This window comes from Lontra canadensis, unplaced genomic scaffold, assembly GCF_010015895.1.
Source record: "Lontra canadensis isolate GAN:19392208 unplaced genomic scaffold, GSC_riverotter_1.0 scaffold15, whole genome shotgun sequence".
Classification (NCBI taxonomy): domain Eukaryota; kingdom Metazoa; phylum Chordata; class Mammalia; order Carnivora; family Mustelidae; genus Lontra; species Lontra canadensis.
In genome coordinates this window covers 338,325-353,602 of record NW_022631009.1, presented here as the reverse complement: position 1 = coordinate 353,602, position 15,278 = coordinate 338,325, and the positions used below count along the sequence as shown (strand labels likewise).

The 15,278-nt window shown below is 42.0% G+C and overlaps 1 protein-coding gene and 1 pseudogene across 1 annotated transcript in view; one reads left to right on the top strand and one right to left on the bottom strand.

Annotated features, from left to right (window-relative positions):
• DERL1 (derlin 1) overlaps positions 1 to 15,278 on the bottom strand; it is a 28,896-nt gene that overhangs the window by 13,198 nt on the left and 420 nt on the right. The window contains exon 2 of the mRNA XM_032858404.1: positions 3,094 to 3,205. Within this exon, the coding sequence (XP_032714295.1) occupies positions 3,094 to 3,205 (112 nt within the window). The remainder of the gene's footprint in view (positions 1 to 3,093; positions 3,206 to 15,278) is intronic.
• LOC116868248 lies at positions 7,966 to 15,265 on the top strand (annotated as a pseudogene).

Below are 15,278 nucleotides of genomic sequence, written 5' to 3'. Positions count from 1 at the left end.
AAAAAAAAAAAGGACAGGTCTCAAAAGTTCCTCTTGACACAAACGTTCATAGCAGCCTTATTCATAACAGTGAAAAATGAAAACAAGTCAAACATCCATCAGCTGATGGATGGAGAAACAAAACGTGATAATTCTGTACAATGGAGTCTTATTTGGCAACAAAAAGGAGAGACGTGCTGATACGTGGTACATGGAAGGACCCTGACAACCCCACGCTAAGCGAAAGAAGCTGGTCACATGGTGCATGATTCTGTCTGTATGAAATGTCCAAAAGAGGCAAATCCAAAAAGGTGAGAGGAGATTAGTGGCTGCCTAAAAGCTTAAGGGGAAGAGGAGGTTGGACAGAAATGGAGAGTGGCTGTTGATGGGTATAGGGTTTCTTTCTGTGGTGATAAAGTATTCTAAAACTAACTATAGTAATGACTGCACAACTCTGTGAACACTCACCAAATTGTACGCTTTAAACGGGTGGAACTGGACAGCACTTGAATTACAGGTCAATAAAACTTTAAAAAAATGCTTCTCTGCTCTGTGACTGGGTAAACTTGTAAGAATTCAAGCAGACAAAAGGGATCTATGGGCTAATAATCCTGCAGACGGATCTTAAGTGTTATTCAGGTATTACAAATTCGTTATATGACCTGACTAGATAGAAGGGAAGAGTAAATGGGTTCCAGGACCTCAAGTAACCAAGAGAAAACAATGTACAAATAAAATGTGGTCACAGAATTATTGTAACTTACGTTTTATAATAGTGTTATGATTTTTTTTAAGTCCTTATGTTTCAGAGGTGAATATTAGAATATTTACTGCTGAAACGATATCATGTCTGGCATTTGTTTCAAATAATCAGGGGTAGGGGGACAGAAACGAACAGAGATCGAATAAGACCAGTGATGAGACCACTGTTAAAAGTTAGCAGGAGTTAGGGGCACCTGGCTGCCTGAGTTCGGGGAGCACGTGACTCTTGATCTCCAAGTCATGAGTTCGAGCCCCATGTTGGGTGTAGAGATGACTTAAATACTTACAAAAAAAAAAAAGGTGAGCAATAGTTAAAAAAGGGGGCTCACATATACATGTAGACACACACTACGATGTGAATAAACCTTGGAAACATTCTACTAAGTGAGAGAAGTCAGCCACAGAAGGACTCTTAAAATGTCTCAAATAGTCAAATCCATATGCACAGAAAGTAGCTCAGAGCTTGGCAAGTGCTTGGAGAAAGGGGGATGGGGGATGCAGAGTAACTGCTTTGGGTTTTGGGGGGTTGATGAGGACATCTTGAATTAGACAGTAGTGGCGGTTGCATAACACTGCAAACAGACTAAAGATGAAGGGACTGGGACTCCTGGGTGGCTCAGAGGTTAGCCGTCTGCCTGTGACTCAGGTTATGATCTCAGAGTCCTGGGATTAAGCTTCACATCAGTTCCCTGCTCAGCGGGGAACCTGCTTCTCCCTCTCCCTTTGCCTCTCCCCCTGCTCACGCTCACTCTCTCTCTCAAATAAATAAAATCTTTAAAACAAAACAAAACAAAAAAAGACCACAGAACTGTACACTTTAAAATGGTCACAACTGTCATTTTCTTGTTATGTAAATTTTACCTCAATAAAAAGGAAAACAAAGGTTCATCAACCTTTCTCACTACATTTGTGAATGTTTGAAACTGCTCCATAACCAAATGTTTAAAAACCGGTCATGGGTCACCACACTTAGAGTTTACTACTTATGTAAAAACAAAATTACTCCAACAGCCGATCCTCAATGAAATCCTATCAAGGAGTAGAATGCGAAGCAAGTCAGCCATCAGTACCAGGCCCGACTGGGACAGGGGAGAATAAAAATCACGTATTCTGGGGGCTTTAAGAACCAACCATGATGTGGTGGTGAGAATCCCACCTGTCCGTTTTGGCTGCGCCCAGACACTACCCTCTGAATGAGGGGATGGGCGAGGTCCCTTCCAGCAGTAACAGCCCACAACCAGACACTCTGTACTGACATCATGATTTCCTTTTAAAAACACCTCATACGGGGCGCCTGGGTGGCTCAGTGGTTAAAGCCTCTGCCTTCGGCTCAGGTCATGATCCCAGGGTCCTGGGATCGAGCCTCACATCGGGCTCTCTGCTCAGCAGGGAGCCTGCCTCCTCCTCCTCTCTCTCTCTGTGTCTGCCTCTCTGCCTACTTGTGATCTGTCTGTCAAATAAATAAAAATTAAAAAAAAAAAAAACACCTCATAACAAATGCCAATTTAAGGAAAAATCATGTTGGACACCAAATGCCCATCCCTCTACTTCCTGCAGTTATGGGATTAATTCACAACTCTCAAACTGACTTCGATTTAAGGGTGGTTCGGAGTTCTCTATCCTGAGCTAACCGCTAGCAGGTTTATAAAGCCTCTGGAGTCAGCCAACCTTTTCAAAATCATTTAGGCTTAATGAAATTATGTTCGTGTTTCGAGGGAGCAGTATCAATTTATTCCTTCTCAGCATAAGCAACTCAGAACAGCACACAAGGTATTGTACAAAGGAAATATGGAACAATTCACAAAGAAACTTTCAGGAAAAGATTTTTGTAAAAAAGCTTACCCGTAACATCACATGGGTACTCATATCTGATAAACTACCGGATTAGTAAATCTCCGCTATAAATTTTACAGGTGAGTGATTCGATCACAGAGAACAAGGCTTTCATAGCATAAAGGAGTACTTTTCAGCCCCGATCTGGGAGATGTATATACTTCAGCCCAACTGTGCATTTGACCACATGACACATGACAGAAAGGAGATGTCAAATTTAAGTGAGAGGCACACAGCTCAACCACTAGGGACAAGGCGTGGACAAGATGTGTAAAGGCTCCGGTCTTCTACTTTTTCACGATAAAATGGTGACACTGTTACTTATGCCTCATGATGTTGTGAGGATTAAAAATCAAGTCATCTAAGCACCTAGGACAGTCCCAGCATCGGTAGGACTTAATGAGCATTTCCCATCTTTACGCCATTTCCTCAAAGTCCAACTGCCCTCAAAATTCTTCCAATACGTAAATACGAACTGGTAAATTAGGAACAAATCTTAAAACGCTATGGATAACATACCTGTTTCAAGTCGTGTCGAATACTGATATAAGAAATATAAATTGACCAAATAAAGAAATCCAGTTCCTGGGCCCACAGGGAAATAAAAGGTGGCAGTGATTGGCCTCCAAACCTGTCCAGATTAAAACAGACACAGCAGTTAGTTTCTGTAAGCCTGGTTAATTTTTTTTTTTTTTAACTAAACAAAATGCACCCTTGCAAAACATTCTCCTCTGTGATAGTGGTTACCAAAGGGTCACCACCAATATAATTCAAGAAAACTGAAGAAGGGCTCTCATCAGCTTCAATCGTATCAATTTGGAAAAAATACTTCTAGCCAGGTTGAAAAAAATCAATACTATAGAAGTACATGGTCAGTCTTTACTGGGATAAGGCATTCAGTTAAGCCTGTCAAAATTGAACTGTAAAGACAATTTCCAACAGGACAATAATAATCTCTATGCAGGAAAAAGAATATCGTGGGATAACAAACCTTGCCCAAAATTGTCATACTCAAAAGGCAGAAGTAAAATAGAAATGTTTGTATTCAAATCCCTGTGCTATTTAGGCAATATGGATATATGACTTCATGATACTAAGTTTCCCCTCCCCCCCCCGCCAAAAAAAATTACAGAAGGGTCTACAGTAAGAAGTGAGCCTCCCTCCTAACCCGCATCTCCCAATTCCCTTTAGCAACAACAATCGGTTTCTTGTATTTCTTTCAACAAATAATGTGTTACTACAGTTCCTCCCTTTTCTTCCTCTCTTACATCGCACAGCTCTATACCTTGTTTCATACCCTTGAGGAAATATTTTTGCTGCCTTTATATAAAGTATTCCTTTTACGTGAATGTTCAAAATTCATTTACACTGTTACAATGCCACAATGCCTATTCTTGATTATCTTTTTTATACACGTCCATGTAGGATAAAATCCTGGGAGTTAATCTGCTAAATTCACAGACATTTGCATTTAATTTTGCTAGACACTGCCAAATGCCTATAAAAATATTTAACTGACTTACGCTTTCTCCTACAATGTAGATTAATGCCTGTCTTCCCTCCACACCCTCACCATTAGGGTATTCTATATTTACCAATTATTTTTTAAAAATCTTTAGCATTTCCTTTCTTCATTTTTCTGCTAGATTTGCATTTCTTTGTATGTTCTGGAAATTCCCCTTTCTCGCTGTTGCAAATATTTTCCGGTCTGTCATTAAATCTATGCCTTGATGGTATTCTTGCCGTATTTTGACATGCAGAAGTGTTCATTTAATGTAGGCAAATGCATCCCTCACACATCCTGCTCACAAGCTACTTCTCCACTCTAAGAATATGTTAGTGTCACAGTTTCACTGTGACACAGTGATCTGACTTCTTTTTCTAGATGGTCACTCAGCTCTCCCAATCCCATTTACAGAGTAACCCGTACTTTCTCCATTGACCTGAAAAGCTACTTTCAGCATATATTTATTTCCTTTTGTATTAAAGTCTCTAATTATATTAAAGTGCTATCCTGTTTGGAATTTAATTCCTATACCAATATCAACTTATTTCAATTTCTAGTCTTATGGTATGTTACAATCTGGTAAAGTTACATGATTAAATAATCCCTCTCCCATTTTTCTTCCACATGTGTCTTAATTTTCTTGGCTGGTCTCAAAATTTTATTTTCCTAAAAGAACTAGAACCGGGGGGCGCCTGGGTGGCTCAGTGGGTTAAACCTCTGCCTTCAGGGACGCCTGGGTGGCTCAGTTGGTTAAGCCGCTGCCTTCGGCTCAGGTCATGATCCCAGTGTCCTGGGATCGAGTCCCACATCGGGCTCCTTGCTCAGCGGGAGCCTTATTCTCTGTCTGCCTCTGCCTGCCACTCTGTCTGCCTGTGCTCACTCTGACAAATAAATAAATAAAATCTTTAAAAAAAAAAAAAAAAACCTCTGCCTTCAGCTCAGGTCATGATCTCAGGGTCCTGGGATAGAGCCCCACATCGGCTCTCTGCTCAGCAGGGAGCCTGTTCCCCACGCCACCCGCCCCGCCTCTCTGCTTACTTGTGATCTCTCTGTCAAATAAATAAATAAAATCTTTTTTTAAAAAAAGGAAAGAAAGAAAAGAAAAAGAACTAGAACCGGCATCTTTGTGATACCAGTGTGATACAACTCCCAACCAGGAAGAAATCTTTCACAGCTTTTGTAAGTTTTGGATAGACCCAACCACCAAAGCTGAATTACCTTATTGCTTGTAATATTAGCCAAGTTACCTTATTGGTTGTAATATTGGAAAACTGAGCCTCTTGGACTAAATATACAACTCCATCTATGAATAAAATTTTGCATCTTATTCTATTGTTGTCTAATTGACTGGCTAGTACCCGCAGAACAATGTTAAATAACAGTGACTGAAGAAGACAACTTTCCCAGACCATAGAAATACCAGCATCATGCTGGCTTTGGCCTCGCTATACGTAAGCATGAAAGACATGACCCCTGCATCAAGGAGTTCTCAAGTAGTGGGTTATCCAAAGAAGCAAAAGACTGATCCCAAAGGAGGGAAAAATTGGTCTCGGAAAAACAAATACAAAGTCCGAAAGAACTGCAAGAGCACAATAAACAAACAGGTACTGCTGACAATTTGGGTGTGGCTGGAACAGAGGACATTAGCTGTGGGGGCTGGCCAGACACCAAGCTGCCCAGTTACACTCTCCAAGTGCAAGAATGTAACCCTCACAAGTTCAATTCCACCTGGAAGAAAACAGGCTTTCTGTTTTACCCGAAAGAGCTACTTTCCAAGAAGCCTGTATTAAACCAGCAAAGCAAAATAGGTCAAAACTCATTTTGATTCATTCACAACTTCATCATAGTTTAAGAGAAAGAACACCAGAAGTGATTTGAGAAGGCCTAGCTGCAAAGTTGTAGCTTGCGATGCTAGGACTTGCCTCAGTTGGCATCTGTAAAAGGGGAATGATCTACTAATACTCACCCTACTTTGATTAGTGGTTAAAAAAATAATAATAATAAAATAAAAGTGTGGTCCTCTCGTCATTTACATACAATGACTCAGGAGACAGATTTTATAGTTGAAAAACAGAATGAGAAAAGGTTAAATAATAGCTAGTAAGTGGCGGAGCTAGAATTTTATCCCAGACAGCTTGACTCCAAAGTTTATGACACAAAACCCTGATTTTTTTACAATGTCTCTCACAAGTGATATCATTATTACGAGGTATAATTATAATTAGGAAACGTTTTAAATACTACTGTGCTTGTATAAGCCTGATTCTCCCTGCTTATGAAGAGCACTGGGACTGAAGACCAGAAGCAAGCAAGCCCTGGCCTTGGCCCTTAAATAGCCCTGGGGCCTTGGAAAAGTCTAGACCTTTGCGTTGGCGTCTTCATCTACCCAGGGATGTCTGCCCTGACTCCACCTTCCTTATTTCCAGATTTTGTAAAAGGCAGGAATTAAGAAAGTGGATTAAAAGGTCCTTTGTTTAAAAAAAAAAAAAAAAAGGTATGTGTGGGTGTATGACTATTACAAATCTCTAAGAGACACACACTGACATGGTTTTTACAAATTCCCATTTTAAGCTACCTCCATATTCCCGTAAGTTACTCAGGGCCTCATTTTGGAAAAGAAACCCTGGTTTTTTCCGACTACATCTTTCACTAACACTGACGACATGACACTATTTTTAGCCACTGTGTGCACCTGTGCTTTGGAAATCAGTGTCTGTCAAAATACCTCACTCCTTTTCCCCGTTCATTAAGCTTACCCTTGAGTTATACTTGGCTTTCATTGATCTAAGAGACTTAATATTATTTTTGTATTACTTTAAAATTATAATTTAAAAACACCAGGAGAAAGCTTATCTCTTCAGAAAACCACAATATACTTCTGAAATCTCCACTGACTGCCCAGCTAAATCCCCTCCTTTGCTCTGATATGTAAATAGTTAGGATAAGAAAATGGCTTTTGTTTTCAGGGCTGGGAGAGGTTGGCGGCCCATTTCTCAATCCTGGAAAGCCTTCACGGATCCCGTAATGGGCAGCGGGTGCAGCACCAAGAGGGCGGGGTCTGCGGGCAGAAAAGGGGAGGGGAGCAGCTCGTTTTCACCACCCCGCAGCAGCCCGTCCTCATCCCAGCTTTTTTATAATGAAAGCTGGGCCCTCATGAGAGTTTAGGTGATTTGCCGGAGCTCCTCACTTCAAAGCAAGAAGTCCACATCTTCACTGGCTTATAAGGGTTTAAGAAAGGGAGAAGGCAGTGCTCTTTAGTTACTGGTCCCAAACCTCCTGTTGAGAGAGTGGGTGGCAGCTGTCCTTGAACTAAAAATCTCCCGAACAACCTGCCACTGAAATCATTACAGATGCTACCCAGAGTCTAAAGTGGGGCTTTTTAAGTACCCAAAACAAAGATTTTTCCCGAAACAGTATGGACCGGTTGACTTGGAGTTAAGAAATTCTACATAGATCACCAACAAGAAAGAGGGGGAGTACCTCATTGCCAAATGCTGATGTTAGCTAAGTGTGGGCTTTTTTTTTTTTTTTTTTTGGACAACCTAGGTAGGCAAGAAAAACAAATGAAAGGCACTCAGGTTCAATTGTGGACTTTGAAAGAGCTATTAGAGGCCATCCATTCGAGAAACAAGAGTGGGGCGTAAACATTCGGAAGCAAAAAAAAAGCAAAAGGAAGTATACAGGGGGCACCTGGGTGGCTCAGTGGGTTAAGCCTCTGCCTTCGGCTCAGGTCATGATCTCGAGGTCCTAGGATAGAGCCCCGCATCAGGCTTTCTGCTCAGCAGGGAGCCTGCTTCCCTTCCTCTCTCTCTGCCTTCCTCTCTCTCTGCCTGCCTCTCGGCCTACTTGTGATCTCTCTCTCTGTCAAATAAAGAAAGAAAGAAAAAAAAAAAAGTAAGTATACAACCATGAAGCGAATGCTTAGTCTCTGAGATGAGAAGCTTAAGGAGAAGGATAAACTAAAACCTAAAAAGAAAGATCCCAGTGCACTCAAGGAAAGAGAAGTCCCCAACATCCTTCCTGCTTATTCTTCCGATATAACACACAGCTGGACCCACCTTATCACACCCCGGCTGCGCCCACCTTACCACACCCCAGCTTATCAATTTTTCCATTCAGGCCAAACTTAACTAGGTACAGTCAATGATGAACTGTCTGTGCACCAAGTGTATCCCCTTTGTATAACTGAGTGTGTCGTGACTGCAACTGAGAAACTGGGGCAAAAGTACCTAGGGGCTCTAAGGATTGCCTAGGATCCAAGATTTGAACCACTACCATGCGCGCACACAAAGGAACCTATGCAGATGACTGCTTGAGCACAGAGAGTAACTCAGCACAAGTGTTACACTGTGGCCACAGTTCACTGGGACCTTAACAAAGGATTGGGAAGATCCCTGGAGTTCCCACCATGTACATTTCAAACCATGGGTGCTTGCCTAGTATATGAAGTAGAGAAAACGAGGCACAGGAAGCATATGAACAAAGGAAAGGAGACACAGGTGTTACATGGAATGACTGCTTGGCCTACACAGACATCTACCAGAAGGTTCTTCTAACTAGAACATAGCGGAAAGAGATCTGTACCCACATCTGAGGCTCCAGAGTTAGGAGGGAGGTGGCTGGGCAGGGTCCTTATAGGATATGCTAAAGAGTTTGGATTTCATTGTAAGGTCAACAGAAGCTTGTTAAAATTTTAATTAAGGAGCATAACAGGATCAGATTAGATATTTTAAATGATCACAAGGTAGTATAAGAATAGACAAATAGATCACTGAAATAGAATAGAAAGTCCATAAACAGACCGATATACTTGTGGCAAGTTGGTGTATTATCAAGGTAGTATTTCAAATCTGTGGGGAAAAGAAATTTTACTGGAAGGCCAAACAGTGTGGAATAATTTTTAGTGGGGTCAGAATCCTGATTCCACCAGTAACTATCTGCATGAGCTGGGCACAGAACATAATCATTTGGTGCCTTGCTTGTTCCCTCTTTAAAAATGTGTTGTCTAATCATTAAAACAAGCCTGATAAGAGGGGATGAAATCAAATAGTCCATGACACAATTTAAGTATTTTTCAGTAAATGTCAGTGATGATTGCACTAAAAAAAGAAGAAGCCATTCATTCTACTCGTAGGTATGTACTCAACAGAAACACATACCTGTGTTCACCAAGACATGTACTGGAATGTTGACAACACTATTCTTTATGGCCTGAACTGGAAACTATCCAAAATGCCCATTACCAGTAGAATGGGTAAAGAGATGGTCATCTATGGTAATCTATCTATAATCACGTGCAACAAAATGGGTGACTCCTACACACTGTCAAAAAGAGACCAGACACAGAAGAGTATATACTGTAGGATTTCATTTACATAAGGTAAAAAAAAAAAAAATGGCAAAAATAATCTGTAATAGTAGTTACCGTTGGAGGAGACAGTTATCAGAAGGGAGCTGTAGGATAGTGTGGGGGGTGTTAGAAATGTTTTCCTTCTTGATCTGGGTACTGGTCATATACAGGCATTCAGTTTTTAAAAATTTGACAAGCTATAAATATATAATACATATACTTTACTACCAGTATACTAGTAATTCCATAAAAAGTTAAAGCTATAATCTAATGGGCAACCTTATCTACAGACCACAGCACAACTGCCTGAAGTGGACAGGACTGTTAAGGAAAGCTTTTAAAGCTGTATATACCAAAACCCTAGCCACTGAAGCTCTAATCAAAACCTTGAGGCTACTTCTATGCTCAGTCTATAGACCAAGTTCATCTCCCTTCTGGTTATGTGCATAATAGGTCTCTCTCCCCCAATACGCTCTTTTTTTTTTTAAACTTTATTATTTAATATATTTTCTTTTTTTTTAATATTTTATTTATTTATTTGACAGAGAGAGATCACAAGTAGGCAGAGAGGCAGGCAGAAAGAGAGAGGGGGAAGCAGGCTCCCTGCCGAGCAGAGAGCCCAATGCAGGGCTCGATCCCAGGACCCTGAGATCATGACCTGAGCCAAAGGCAGAGGCTTAGCCCACTGAGCCACCCAGGCGCCCCAACTTTATTATTTAAGTCAATGAATTAACATATAGTGTATTATCAGTTTCAGAGGTAGAGTTCAGTGATTCATCAGTCTTATATAATACCCAGGGCTCATTATACCCCATGTCCCCCTTAAGGTATTTATCCCAAAGGCACAAATGTAGTGATCTGAAGGGGTACCTGCACCCCAACATTTATAGCAGCAATGTTCACAATAGCTAAACTGGAAAGAGCCCAGAAGTCCATCAACACATGGATAAAGACGATGTGGTATGATATATATAGATATAGACATAAGAATGAATATATATCATATATCATATTTATATATATATATATGAATATTACTAATCTGCTAGGGTTGCTATCATCAGGGTTAAAGGTGATAACATAAGCAAAAGCTTGGCAAATACAAGCAGAAGACCCAAATCACAGATCTGGCTGGTGCCATCTCTTACGATTCCTAAAAACAAATCATCGCAACTGAGAGTTCATCTCTTCTCATCTAAAGTCAGGATGCTTTTAAGGGGGCAAAATATGGGATAATAATCCAGCAGTTATATTTCAAGTTTAGTTACAAGTTAAAATTAAAATCTTCCTGCCCACAGAGAAAAGGTAGTGATAGCAGGAATTATTATCAGCTAGTAAATAAAAATGGGCACTATTTTTTAATAGATTATTTACCAGACTATTTATGGGGACTTTGCATTTTTCTATATGAATTTTACGTAACAGAGGCATGAAGCAGAGAACATACCTCCTCAATTTAAGGATACTTGTTTTTATGTTTCTAAAACTAGGATGTGGCTATATATATATATATGTATATATATATATATGGAATTTCTACTCTCCCATCCCTCCCAAAAAGTTGTACTTAGTTGATGAAGCACCTTATAATCAATGGAGTTAGATCAGAGTCCATATGGTATTAAACTATCCCCACTTTCAGATAACAAAATTGAGCCTCAGAAAGGATAAGTAACTTGCCTAAGGGCAGAGAACCAGTAAGGGTCTGAGCCAGGCTTGGGGAACCATGACTCAACTACTTGAAATCCCATGTTCATTCTATTTTAAGGAAAAGTAGATAACTGACTTGGAAGAAATCACCCTCAAGAATGTTTGCTAAACACTGAACTGTGTATTTTGGTAGATACTATGCGAAGGAGTTAGACAAGACAGCTCAGAACTATCTTTGACTCACTGAAGTGGAAACCGTATCCGCAGCTGTCTACCAAGAGCAGTGACACTTGTCTCAGGCATCCTGAGCTGAATGAGCAAACACGGAAATGCAACACACACGGAAGGGGGCGAGCTGATTCCGTCCAAAGCAACCAGCAGCCCCAGGAGACGATCTCAGACACCTCCGGGGCTGCAAGAAATTACCAGCTCTCCTAGTTAATCAAGGACCCATATGAAGACATTTCATCATTATGAATTATTTGATGGATGACTGTGAAATGTGAGGGACTAGGAATCTGGGACAACAGCGTAGTGAGTCTTAACACTCTGACCCAAACTAAGCAAAGAACACTTGAAATTTTGCAGTTCCAAACCAATAGGCTACTCAGACGAGACCTACAGATGAGAAGAAGTGACTTTCATCCCTTCCAACGTGAACCCACAATTCTGAATCAGGTTTTTTTTTTAAGCTGTTCAAGACTCAGCTTCTAAGGAAAAGATGAGCCTCTAACAGAAAGCACAACACGCGCTGCTTGTCACACATCTGCCTCCGAGACGGAGTTCTTCCTTCAAAGGCTTCGTCTGCAAACGAGTTCCTCCAGGTGGGTCTGAAAGCGACATCTGTCCAGGATGGGTAGGAGCCAGAGGAGCAGAAAGAAGATACAGACACGGGCCTTTTCACAGGTGGACAATCAGTGCGCTGTCCCTGCTCCCAGCAGCTTCTCCCCGGTCTCGGGATGAGCCCGGACAAGACAACGTGTGGGAGATGGGAAAAGCATGGGAGCTGGGACGAGTGATGATTCTGATAATCAAGTCACTGCTGTCAGTATTTACCTGGTCTCTTAGAAAGGCTTTCGTACTTCACTTGTCTGACTGCACAAGTGAGCGACACTCTGCAAGGAGGGCCAAAGAGCCCGTTCTGACCACATCCTTCTCACAAAAGGATTTACAACCACTGCTCCTCCTGTACACACATGACCCAACATGCCACTCGCCAGGCACAAATCACACGACATTCACTAGGTCACAAATAATTACCAAAGCAAATAAATAGAAAACAGTGTGCAATTCTGACTGCGGGCCCAAATCATTTTCTAACATCCAACTGCTTACTTAACTTCTGCATCTGGATGCCTAAGAAGCATCTCTAGACTTAAGGTGGTCAAGACAGAACTCTTTATCCACCACCCCCCCACGCCCAAACTTATGCCTTCCTAAACATTTCCCATCTTGGTAAAGGGCTCCACCATCCCGTGTGGAAACAGTGACCTCTCTGAGTGCTGCTGCCTTCAGCCTTTCCCCCTTCACATCCATTCAGCAGCAACCTTGGGCCACTCAACTCCCAAATCCATCCACTTCTATCTTCGCGGCCACCCTGGCCCAAAGCATCATCTCTCTTGCCTTCTAACTTGATTCCTGCCTCTCCCTGTATCAAGTCCATCCCACAGAGCAGTCAAAGCAATGTTGTCAGTCTTCTGTTCAAAATGCTCCAAAGTGGGGCGCCTGGGTGGCTCAGTAGGTTAAAGCCTCTGCCTTCAGCTCAGGGCATGATCCCGGGATCCTGGGATTGAGCCCCACATCGGGCTCTCTGCTCGGCGGGGGGCCTGCTTCCTCCTCTCTCTCTCCCTGCCTCTCTGCCTACTTGTGATCTCTGTCTGTCAAATAAAAAAATAAAATCTTTAAAAAAATAAAATAAAAACAAAATGCTCCAAAGCCTTCCTGGTTTATTTATTTATTAGTCCTATTTATTTCAAAATAAAGTCCAAGCCACAAAGCCTTGAGCAATCCAGGTCCAGGCTACCCTTCCATCTCTGCTTTATCGTACTGATCCCTCATTACTTCTGTCCTCACCTACCAATCCTCATCCCTACAGCTGACTCTGAACTAAGCTAACCACTCTTCCTTCTGTTTCTAGGCCCTGCCTCTCAGCCTTCCACTTACTATTTCTTCTTCTTAGACAGTTGTCCCCAGAGCCAGATCCTCCCAAAGCTGGCTCCTTGGCATTCAGATTTCAGTTCAGATATCATCTCTGAAGCCTTTCTGGAACATTCCATCAGATGTTAAGTCACTCTCTATCACACGCCTCTCTTTCTTCATGGGAGCTGGGACTTTCTGTCCTATTCACTATTGTGGCTCCAGTGCCCAACGCTAGTAAGTGCCAATTATTTCCATGCATTCAACCAACATGAAAGCACATGCTATGTGCCAGGCACTATTCTGTTTAACAAAGATGGCAGTAAACAAGTCAGGGGTCTCGTTCTCATGGAGCCTGATTTTCTGAAGGGAAGCCGACTAACAGATGCCAACAGGTGATACGTAGCAAGTAAAATTAAGGATAAGGGAGATGGCATGAAGAAGGGGTACTATTTTATGTACGGCAATCCATAAAGCCTTGGCAATAAGGCGGCACTGGGGAAGAGACTTGAAGGCAAGGAAGTAATCATGGTTATCTTCCTCAGAGAAACAACATGCGCTAAGGACCTGAGGAGAGAGTTGGCTGCTGAAGGAACAAGAATTCCACTGTGGAGCCTAATGTGTAAGGAAGGTGGAGAGTGGCAGGAGACAAAGTCAGAGCAGAAGTAGAGGGTCTTGTAGGCCACTGAAAAGACTTGCATTTTACACATCTGAGTTGAGAAGACATTGGAAGGTTCAGGGCAGAGGACTGACGGACTTGGTTTATATTTTATAAGGATCACTCCAGCTGTCTAGAGAAAAGAAAAGAACTGGGCTGAAATGATAATGGCTTGTAATGGAGAATGAAAAGGGACCTGGATATATATGTAAAATTGAGCAAACAATTAGCTGGCAAATTGTGGGATGTGGAAGAAAAGCTGAAGATGATTCTATGACTACTAGTTTGAGCTCCTGTAATAATAGAATTGCTATATACTTCTAGAGCAAAGGACAAAGGGTATCCAGTTTGGGACATTTTAAATTTGAGATGCCTATTAGTCATCAGAGAGATAAATTCCAAACTGACAGCTGGAAATCAGGAGACAGATCTGGACTGAAAATATGTATATTTGTATTTGAGAGTCTTCAGTGTATAGAATGTATTTAACGCCATGGAGCTAAATGAGATCACCTACAGCTAGAAGAGTAAAGAGAAAAGTTCCTATAACTGATCCCTGGGGCACATCACAACAGTTAAAGGTCAGGAAGATGAGGAACCAGGAAAAGAGAGTAAGAAACAGCAGTCAAGAGAGGGAAGACAAGACAGTGTTATCCACATGTCAATTAATGTGCTCAAATTAATCTCAGATGTTAATATCTGACCTGCCACTGATTAATGATCTAAATCACAGACTCCAGTGAATAAGGATCATGTCTGGGAAACTAATACTCTCTTGCCAGAAATACTCTGGACAGTTTCCTTCATACTTAAACAAATAACTAGGCCTTCTATTTCTGGACCAATTTACTCTTTACTTAGTCCTTCATACATTCTATTACATGCCAGATACCAGGTACGACTGGATGAAATGCAAACAACTCTTGCATCTGATTTCAAACTACTCCCACAAAGGGGGGGGGGGTTGGGGAGAAGCTCCATTAATACAAGAAGAACTGGATGTTGAGTAAATTGACAACCACATGGCACCCACGTGGGTGGCAGAGCAAGGTCAGAGGGCACCTGCTCCAGGTGGACCCAAGCTGCTAATCACCGGCGCCCAAAAGATTAACAACTATCAGAGAATTACCTTCCCACTGCCTCCTCTGAATGCAGAGGGCGGGGAGCATAATCTTATAGGAGCGAAATCAGTCCCTTTTTACCAGGCCAAACCCACTGCTCCAGCCATCCTGGCCATAGAGCTCCGGACCCCCTCGCCTCCACCCCGCCCCCCGACCACAGGACCCGCCCTAAACCGCTGGAGCGGTCGCACTACAAATCCCACCAGGCACCGCGCGCCCGCAACATGCCGGGTGTACGCTCCGCAGCCGACAGGCCTCCTGGGACCTGAAGTCTCCACTCTG